The following is a 10,122-nucleotide window of genomic DNA, read 5'->3' as shown; positions in this document are numbered from 1 at the left end:
TTTGTCAAGGTGGAACCTACCTACCTAGCCAAAAAAAAACTTCAGGTTCGCGTGCCTGGAGTTAACTCAACTGTATGTATGGTACCGCGAGGGGGTATTGTTCATGTACATATCCCTTCCCCCAAACACACACGACTCGCTCGCGACAAAATGTTACGAGCCAAGGGCGCAAAAGCAAGTACGGAAAACGAAAAGAGAGAGCATGATACCCAACCCACAAAAGCCGCCGGTACTTCGCGCTTGGACGACGAACGCGATCTCGCAAGGTCGGGCTGTTTTCGTACAAGTGGAAGGGGTAGGGTATCATCAGGACAGTAGGGGTGATCAAGTTTAAACGGCCCTTGATCTGTGTTTTGGACCTCAATGGCATTGCCAATAGCTCCGGGACTTTTGCACGGGATTGAAAGGGCTTGAATGACATGATATCAAAGAGGAGCTTTTCTTCTTGAGGGCGGATACTAGTTATCGTATTAGTGAGACGGTTGGACCAAGGGAGAGAGGCTAGGAGATATCGCCAGTGCGCGATATCATATTCATGAAATGGGGACCCCATCATCGCAAGCACATGTCAAAGAGGGGCTCTTCTCACTTTTCCTCTTTCAACAACAGCTCACCCACGTGGATACGGTTTTCATCAGGCAGACGAGATCGGCCATCGGACGGCGGGCATATCGGTCGATCGGGCGGCATTTGTTGTCACTGTCACCAGCGTTGCTTTCGCTGCTTCTCAAGATGAGACGACTCAGCCAACCACCATCACCACCAAAGAGGGAGGCTGTGTGTGCCTCTGCAGCAATTTCCAGGTCGGCTCGGGTTGTCTTGATCAGGTATATTTCCTACCTTCTGAATGTGATCCCCAAGGGGAGGCCACGACGACATCATCCCACACATCGTACTACTATACTTGACTCTTCCACCCCCAAAAGTGGCTCGATGTTGAGGCCTTCAAGACCATGACCTGCATGTTTGTTAAATTATTTCGTGCAGTAGCATCCTCCGCCCAACCACCAACCCCCCGCATCCGAAGCCGAAGGGGGAGGAGCCAAGCCCAACCATCTATTTGATGCCCCGTAGGATCATCAGTGGTTGAGGGTTCAAGAGGAAGCACTTGTGAATGGAGCAGCTGATCTCGGGTAGCGGATAGATTCGGGCGGAAACATGGCCCGCGAACGGGAACGGAGTTCGGGGTTGATATGTCGTCCTCCTGACTGAGACTGGCGACTTTTACGAGCAGACGATGATACCAAGTGCTGGTCCAAGACCCTCCAAGACTCCCCAAGACTGACCATTTTCCTGGGGGTGGTTTGTGCTCACGAGATTGAGTCTTGTCTTGGCATGGTTGAAGCTGAACGAAAATGGAAAGCGACATTGTCGAAAATGGAACTGTCCCATTTTTGCCCCTTTTGGGAAAGGGGCGCTTCTTTCTTTGGAGGAGCGAAGTTTGGTTGCGTTCTTGTCTGTCGGAACTTTTGGGCTCGGCGGTGATCAGTGCTCAGTGGTGGTGGTGGTGGTTGCCGAGGCGCAACAAAAGTGGCCAAGAAGAAGGGAAAAAGAGGCTAGATCCCAGGGGTTGAAGTGGTTGACAAGAAGGGAGATACGTCATTGACAGGTTTTTGGCAGCTGTGATTGATGCGATCTCGGGCACATGAAACTCGGTTTCTGCCGACCAGAGCCTTTGAGGTATTTGTTTTACGGAGCTCTAGGTAGTCTGGTTTGAGGTTGATCACGCGCATCGCTTCAAGTTGACAGGAAGAAGAAGTGACAGGAACGAGATCGGAGAGGAAGTGTGGGATGCTGAAACGAGTGAAATTGGGGTTCATGCTGCTGACAATGCATCTGGTGCCGATGATCTCTCCCGGGCGGTGCTGGTGGAGTCGTTTGGGCGCAGCGGCAGGAGCGGGAACGAAATCTTCCCCACACTCTGAATTTACGATTTCCGAAACCAAAGCCCTGGTGTTTTCTGGAAAATGTCCAGTTTATCAGGACCCTGAATGGAGGGGTAAGCTCTTATCGCCACGTGAGGACGTGCATTCTCTCAACACGCTCCAAGCTGTTGGTCATTGAGGTGCGCGACGTAAATTATTTACGACTGGTGGGTGCGTTATTCTGAAAAATCAGTATCATGGCCCTCCAGCTTTACGTCTGGGGCCCTGCCTTCGGGCTGCCGTCCATCGATGCAGAGTGTATCGCCGCCATCGCTTATCTCGCTCAGACCACAAGTAAAGCCGATTACCAACTCATACAATCCAGCCCCTCAGCTGTACCAACCCGTATGTTTGGCCCTGCCATTCCCTCTTTTCTAGAAGCTATAACTAACTCACACAAACAAACAGACCACCTCCCCGCCCTCCACGACCCATCCACCCGAACTTGGATATCAGGCTACACCTCCATCCTCCGCCACCTCCAAACCCACCCCCCACCCTCCTTCCACGATGCCACCTTCCCACCCCCAACACCCACCATCCAAGCCGACAGCAAAGCCTACACTACATTCCTATCCGCCAACGCAACCCCCCTCATAGCCCTCTACCTCTACGTCTCCTCCGCCAACTGGGCAGCGAGCACCCGCCCAGCCTACAGCAAGATCCTGCCTATGCCGCTGCCATGGACAGAACCAGCCCAGCTCCGACAGACAATGTCTGCCCGGGCGGAACACCTAGGCATGTCATCGCTTGACACGGACGTCGAGACGGAAAAGGAAGAACAAGAAGCTGCTGCTGCGAGGAGGGCGGGGTGGATATCCATCCCGGCTAGTTTGACGAGGGGGCCGAGTACGGTTGGGGAGGTTATGACGCCGGAGGAGAAGAGGAGAATTAAGTTGGAGGGGTTGGCCAAGGATGTGCTGGATGTTATTGGGGAGGTTGAGTGGGCCAAGTTGACGATGGGGGCGAGGTGTGCTGTGTTGGGGTGGGTTAGTTTGATGATTGTTGATGAGGGGGTGCCGAGGAGGTGGTTGGCGGAGGTGACAAGGCAAAAGTATACGGGGCTGGTTGAGTTTGTGGAAGACTGTGGGAGGGAGACTTTTGGTCCTGGGCCAAGAGGATGGGAGAGTTTGCCTTGGGTCGACGAGGGGACGGAGGCACATGGTTTAGGGCTCAAGCTTTACCAGAGACTTGGGCATGGAGTTATGTATGAAGTGCCATGGATCGGAGAGGTGTGGAGAAGGTGGTGGGCTGAAAAGAGGAGGAAACAAGTGCTGGAATACAAAGGCGTCAAACAGGGGCCTAGTCGGGACAGACTTGTCTTCGCAGGACTTGGGATAACAGCTCTCACAATGGGCGCTGTCTGGTATTGGCAGACCTTGCCCCGATTCGGAGCCTTGGTACAACGATGGGATCAGCCTGCTCTCGCAGTAGGTGGCTTGGGTGCCGCTGGGGCGTTTCTCTCAAGCATGTTTGATGAACTATGAAAAAGCATATACGGCGTTCAGGGCTGAACTCGGGGTTAGAAAGGTTTACAAAATGATTCCCCTCAAAGCATTTAGAAGCAACGACACACAATGTATAAGTCTCGCATGTTCTCATTGATTTGGTGCCTCGTCGAGTTGGTCTGATCTCTCATATATCCATACTTGTCATATCAAGCCCCGGCAAGCTCTTAAATCAAGACAAAAAGATGCACCATCACCACACACATCCCAGCCATGAATCAGGTTTGCAAGAGCACATAAGTGGAGAATGCAAAAAAAGAGGCACTGGAGAATGTAGCAAAAGAGTATGATGAGAGTGGGATTCGAACCCACGCCCTTTCGGACCACGGAATCTTTGCTAGAAGATGTTGATTAAGGAAGACCTTAACGTGGCGCCTTAGACCGCTCGGCCATCTCACCGTATGATTTGTTGGAGTTGTGATGTCGTGATAGCACTTAATACTGATGATAATTGGAAGGAGCGAGTGAGGGGTCCTTCCATTTTTTGCACTTCCTCCACGGGAGAACATGCGCCTTACATGATGCTCGCCATCGAGGAAACTAAGTTGTTGAACAGATATGTGGAAATGCATTGTTCTGGGCGCGCCTTGTTGGAAAACGGCGTGCGCTTATATCCGTGTGGCGTTGTATGTCCGTTTTAACACCGTGATGGTTATCGAAGGAAGGGGTTCAGAAGACATGTAGGAGAGGTCGAGCCCACAATTATTGGGAGCGTTGCAGCCGGAACAGGAAGGCAGGTGTGAGTCGGCCGGCCAGTGAAAGGGAAAGCTAATGATGCAAACTGCAAGACTGTTGCTCGCCGGCCCAAATCAGGTCAAGTGCCTGGACATGGACGGTGATAGTGCGGGTGTACATTGTAGGCGAGATCCTCTTGACCGGCAATAAGGTAACACATGATATCATCAACATGATGCCCATTGGCATTTTCATATAAACCTCTATCTGCTTCCTCTGCCTCAAAGTTCAAAGTCTCCGTCATCACCCCTCCAACTCAGCGTCTCACTCTCACTATCCCCTCACTCACCCACAATGTCACCACCACCCCCCCTCACAACCTTCAAAGCCCTCTCCTTCGACTGCTACGGCACCCTCATAGACTGGGAAACCGGCCTCACCACCGACCTCACCCCCATAACCTCCCAACTCCCCCCTTCCCACCCCCTCAACGCAACCCCCCTCTCCGCAGTCCAACGCTTCGACCACCACCAAGTCCACCTCTGGAAAACCCAGCCCACCCTCCCCTACAACCTCACCCTCTCCGAATGCTTCCGCCTCCTAGCCCGCGAGGTCAACGTCCCCTTTGACGAGTCCGACGCCCTCAACGCAGGCTCCGGACCCGGCCGCTGGTCTCCCTTCCCCGACACCATCCAAGCGCTGCAAATTCTCGCCAAGCACTACAAGCTCATCGTCCTCTCCAACGTCAACGACGACAACATCGCATCAACGATCAGCAATTCCCTGAAGGGCAAGGTGAGATTTGATGCGGTGTACACCGCGCAAAAAATCGGGAGTTACAAACCCTCCCTGCATAACTTTGAGTACCTGTTCAAACACGCCAGGGAGGAGCTGGGGGTGGATAAGGCCAAAGGGGAACTGCTCCATGTGGCGAGGAGTCTGACGGCTGATCATGTGCCTGCCAAGGAGGTCGGGTTGAGGAGCGTGTTTATCGCGAGAGGGGGGACTGATCCCAAGAACTACGGCACGGGCGGCAACCTGGAGGAGCTGTCCCGCAAGGGCAAGGTAGCCTTCGAGTGGACGTTTGAGACCTTGGGAGATTTTGCCGAAGAGGTGGAAAGACAGTTTGCCGCGTTGGAAAAGGAGCAAAACTGATCAGACCAAATTTGCACAAGGATGAGAGTTTGATAGAAAATATACAAAACTTCTTTCACTTTCATATGAACGAACCCGACCATCCACACCGACGTGTAACAATCCATATTTAACTCGACAAAAAGGGGGTATCAGTTGCTTTGCCTTCGAGTGAAGGAAAAAAACAGCAGCAAAAAAACCATATACAATCCTAACCCATAATGAGTAGTAGCCAACAACCAACAACAACAACAACAACAACAACAACAACAACAACAACAACAACAACAACAACAACAACAACAACAACAACAACATTAACAACAACTTGTCCTACTTTTCCTCCCACCCTGCCCCTTTTCACCACCGAAGACCCTCAGTAATAGCCACTATATACCTATTCACCCACCAACTCACAATTCCTCCCAACTCCATACAATCAAAACCAATACCACAAAAGAAAACGAAGAACGAATGGTTAACCCAAATCACCTCAACCGCGGACTCTTCCTCCTAGTCGAACTCCTCATCGCAGCCGCAGGAGGCGGAATGTTTTCCGGTCCCTGTCCCACCCCGCCCATCGGCTTCCTCGCCAGCCTCGACGACCTCGTCCTTGGCGGACCAGTAGCTGCGGGTGCCTTGAGCTTGGTAATCGTCACATCGTCGTCCCCGTCCTCCTTAACAGTCGGAAGCGACAAAACACTAGATGCCGAATCGAAAACCTGAGCGTTGGTGTTGTTGGGGGTCGTAGCGCTGGACGGCACGTTGGGGTTGACTTCTCGAAGACTTCCACCGGGAGGGATCTTGCTGGCGCTTTCCGAGAAACGGCTCGGGGAAGCTAATCCAACTGGCAGGCGGGAGGGCGTTCTGACAGCTGATGGTGGTGTGAAGCTGACGTTGGGCAGAACGCTGCTGACGGGGGCGCCTCTGCTCGGTGTTGGAGCATCGCGCATATCAGCCAACAAGGCGGCGTGGTCGGCTGTCTGAGGAAGTTCGGTTGGGTACTGGTACTGGACCTTCGGGGGAGTTGTCCCCGTCGGCTCGTACTCTTTGAACTCGGTGGCTCTGATGTCCTCTCTGAGCTCCGACAGTGGCTGAATAACCTCTTCGTCGAGGGGCGCGAGGGCGTTGTGGAATCGCTGGACATCGACTTCCATCTGCTGACCAAGATCCTCAACTCTGCCGAACGTCGCCTTACAATGTCCGGAAATGTTATCAAAGGACTGCTCAACAGTGTTGTTAAGATTTGATACGGCTTCGGAAAGGTGCTCGCTCTGCTGGGCATTGTAGGACTTGGCGCGGGTGACAAAGTCGTCGAGATCTTGCATTTGAACGTCGAGATCTTCCAGCTGCTCGTGGACAACACGAACGGTCTCTGCATGTACAGATTTGGTCGTCTCCTGGATCGATGTACTGTGCTTGTTCGCAGCCTGGAAAACGTCAGTGCCAGTCCCTGATTAACTTGCAGAAAATAACATACCGTCCAGTCATCCTTAAGCCTGGTCTTGAGCACATCTCTCGACTGCGCAATCTCCTCCAGAAGCTGGCTATCCTTGGCGTTCCATGCGTTCATACCCTCTCTGTAACCCGCAACGTTGCTCTTGAACGTCTTATTTGTGTCCTTGATGCTGTCCTGGATAGTAGACGCCTTATCAACCAACCGAGACTCCTGCAGCTGAGCCTGCGAGTTGATAAGGCTAGTGATCTGTGACAACAACTGTTGCCTTTCAATGGCCGCCTGTTTCCTTTCCTCCTCCAAAACCTCCTGTATCCTGTCCGACACGGACTCGTTAGACTCAACGATCGTCTGCGTTGCTGCCTCCAGTTCTTGTCTGAGCCTATCAGACTCTGCCTTTTGAGCACTGATATTCCCCAAAAGCTCTTCAAATATCCCCTTGAATTCCTTCCCAAGAGAGCTGTAAGACGTGTGGAGTTGGTTGTGGAAGGTGCTCAGCTCGCTAAGGACATCTCCAGCAATCTTCTCCGCAGCACCAGCAATGGCTTGGAGGCTTTCACCAACCCTTTGCTTCACATTGTCTCGCACAACCTTGATCTCCTCGAGTACTGAATCCATCTCCTCCTTGGATTGCTGTTTCCTTTCCAACAGATGTTGCTTGGATTCGGTGAACAAAGCCAGGTTTTCGTCAAGAAAGTTTTGTGTGCTTGTCAGCTTTTCAAGCTCTTCCTGGACAAAATCCTGCATACGGCCGGAAATGTTCGAAATGTGATCCTCCTGCCCTTTTCGGAACTGCGCGATGCGACTTTCCACCATCTCCGTGATATCCGTGACATGAGCCTGTGCTATGCCCCATGTTTCCCGGTTGAAATCATGAAGATCCGACTTTCGTTGGTTCTTTGCATGCAAGCCATCGACGTCATTAACCGTCCTCCCAAGATAGTTGAGGAGCTCGTTGCTAACAGCTGTCAACCGCTGTTCGGTTGCCTGGTGTGCTTTTCGAATATGCGTCTCCTCCGCCAGTCCCTTCCTGGTAGCCGCCAACACTATCTCGGTCTGCTCCAGGACGCCCTTGGTATCGTCCAATTGACCCAGTGTTCCCTCGTGGTCCTTCTTCAGTCCCACGAAGCTCGATGTCAGGGAAAACAGCTCCTGCACCTTGTTGCGCAGGTTGTTTTCCAAAGTCTCTATCTTGGCAGCTTGCTCCTCCGTTAAGATTCTGCGAGACTCGTTCTGCACTGTCAATTCTTCGTACGCATCGTTCGATAGATAGACACCGTTTCGTTGACGGGTGGCGATGAGCTCGCCTTTCAACCGTTCAATCTCGGTGGTAAAGTCTCGCAACAGTGTCTTTTTGTTGATCAACGCATTGAGCTGTGGTTTGTTTCGGATATTCTTTGCTCTGAACGCATAATCCAGTGTTGATATCGTTTCTTCAAGGTTGACCTTTGCTGGCGATATTGTGGCAATAATGCATGTCTTTGTCCGTCCACCTAGCGAGTCTTGCAGTAGACGAGTGAGCTTTGACTCTCTGTATGGGATATGAGGGCTTCGATCGACCAGGGCGTTGATTACTCGCCCAAGGGTAAGCAAACTCTTGTTGATAAGTCCCGCCTCAGCAGCGCGCTTGTTCTCTGCTCCGGATCGTTGAATATTCTCGCTACCAGCCAGATCGACCAGATTCAGCTTGCCTGCCATCAAGTAATCGTCTCCATTCTCGCCCGTTTGACGCTTGGCATATAGAGTGATCGTAAACACGGTATGACTTCTGCTGCTGAGATCGTTGCACTTTGTGGCTGCCACCTGGCGCTTCAAACTACCCTCCTGGAGCCATTTGAGACCGTCCGTCGCACTCAAGATATGCCTTTCCTCCATTCCCTGAACCATCGTGGTCGAGTGGCCCTTCTTCGAGTTATCGTCGTAAATCTTGAGCTTGGTGCTCTCATCGGTACCGAGCAGATCCCGTAGTTCTTCGTTGTACAGCTCGATGAAGGAGCAGCGCACACAATGGTCCTTCTCCTCCAGCTCGAGCTTAGCGAACAGGGCTTGAAGTACTCGGGGAATGATGCCTGCATTATCAGACAGCATGCCCATCGTTTCCGTCATGTCGCCTGACATCGTGTACGTCTTGCCGGTGCCCGTCTGCCCGTAGGCAAAAATTGTGCAGTTATAGCCAGACATCATCTGCGCATCGTGGTATCATGGTCAGCGGATATCTCCGGCGCGTTACTGACACTCCTTACCTCGTCCAAAATCGGCTTCACCACATCCTCAAACACCATAACCTGATCGGCCGCCTGCGAGAAAACATGATCGAAATTGTATGTCTTGTTGCTGACCGCGTTTGGACCCATTGACAGTTCAACAATTTTCCCTCTTGTCGCTTCCGTTCCAACGACCACAGCGCTATTTTCCTTGACCTCCCGCTCATTGCGCCCTCGGCACCGCACGACAACGTTGATGTTGGTAGCCTCTCCATCGTCGGGGTCGAAATCGCGTTCTTTGCGCTTAGCGCCTGCCGTGGCTGTCGTTGCTACCGACATCAGCGACTCGGTTGGTGAGGATGGTCGTTGAAGTCGCGACATCGCTGAAGACGCGTGTCGCGTTACGCCTGGTCTAGCTCCTCCTCGAGTTGCTGGTGGCCGTATGCTCGATCGACTGGCAGCGCCTCCGGCCCTCGAGGGTGGAGGCGCCATCGAGGTATTTCGGCGCTCCATGGGAAGGAGCCGGGTATCGTGCTGCTTGATCTCGTGTGTTTGTTTAGTCGCGTGTTGGTGTGACGGGAAAAGAAAGACTGGATATCATAAAAAACCACAAAAACTAAAAGCCACCCAGAACTCCAAGACAGGGTCTCAACAGTGATGAGCCTTGGTGCCTCTTTGCTGCGGGACAGGGTGTGGTCTGTGGCTCGTCCACGTCGCTGCTGCCATTGCAAAAATGGCATGTCCCGAAGTGGGGACCTGGACCGGGGTTGGAGGGCGCGATCGTAAACAACTCTGCAGGCCAAGAAGCTATTGCTGCAGCAACCAATTCGGCTTACTTCTCCGCCGAGTGACAGCTGCGGATTGGACCCCACCTGCCCCTCTATCGCTCGTTATCGTTCGCTATCCTTATCTGTCTGCCGGGATGACGTACCGCTGGAGCGGTCCCCTACACCGTCCGTCCCATGTGAGCACTGAGCTCCAGCGCGACTGCCTCGTGATCCCGCCAGCTGCTCAGTGGCTGCAAGCAAAGTTTTACAATACTCCAGTGCCTTTGTCACGAGTGATCCAGTTATCTTAAATTGTCTCTTGCGTCGCATCGACATATCTTTTGGAACTTGTCTTGGTTACGAAGTACTCTTTCCATCAAGTACGGCGCTCGAGTCCTCGTCTTCCCTACGAGGTTAGGCGTCCGCTTTTTGCATCAGCATCATTCATCAATA

General features: G+C 52.5%; 4 protein-coding genes across 4 annotated transcripts, besides 1 other annotated feature; 2 read left to right on the top strand and 2 right to left on the bottom strand.

Annotated features, from left to right (window-relative positions):
• Window positions 1–898: 898 nt before the first annotated feature.
• On the bottom strand, window positions 899–1,369 carry PODANS_1_1610 (uncharacterized protein; the record flags this gene model as incomplete). Its single annotated transcript, XM_001912318.1, has 1 exon — window positions 899–1,369. One exon carries the CDS (start codon window positions 1,367–1,369, stop codon window positions 899–901), a length of 471 nt encoding a protein of 156 aa, XP_001912353.1.
• Window positions 1,370–2,122: 753 nt separating this feature from the next.
• PODANS_1_1600 (uncharacterized protein) lies at window positions 2,123–3,412 on the top strand (the record flags this gene model as incomplete). The annotated part of the gene is made up of 1 exon (XM_001912317.1): window positions 2,123–3,412. The coding sequence occupies one exon, from the start codon at window positions 2,123–2,125 to the stop codon at window positions 3,410–3,412; it is 1,290 nt and encodes a 429-aa protein (XP_001912352.1).
• Window positions 3,413–3,720: 308 nt separating this feature from the next.
• Window positions 3,721–3,832, bottom strand: a tRNA (tRNA-Leu).
• A 630-nt stretch (window positions 3,833–4,462) lies between these two features.
• Window positions 4,463–5,263, top strand: PODANS_1_1590 (uncharacterized protein; the record flags this gene model as incomplete). Its single annotated transcript, XM_001912316.1, has 1 exon — window positions 4,463–5,263. The coding sequence occupies one exon, from the start codon at window positions 4,463–4,465 to the stop codon at window positions 5,261–5,263; it is 801 nt and encodes a 266-aa protein (XP_001912351.1).
• A 467-nt stretch (window positions 5,264–5,730) lies between these two features.
• On the bottom strand, window positions 5,731–9,499 carry PODANS_1_1580 (uncharacterized protein; the record flags this gene model as incomplete). Its single annotated transcript, XM_001912315.1, has 3 exons — window positions 5,731–6,660; window positions 6,723–8,882; window positions 8,942–9,499. Coding segments are annotated over 3 exons (3,648 nt in total), but the record flags the coding sequence as incomplete, so codon positions are not given.
• Between the last annotated feature and the right edge of the window lie 623 nt (window positions 9,500–10,122).

This window comes from Podospora anserina, chromosome 1 (assembly GCF_000226545.1).
Source record: "Podospora anserina S mat+ genomic DNA chromosome 1, supercontig 1".
Taxonomy (NCBI): domain Eukaryota; kingdom Fungi; phylum Ascomycota; class Sordariomycetes; order Sordariales; family Podosporaceae; genus Podospora; species Podospora anserina.
Note: the sequence above shows the minus strand (reverse complement) of the source record. Positions and strands in the feature narration are given on the sequence as shown.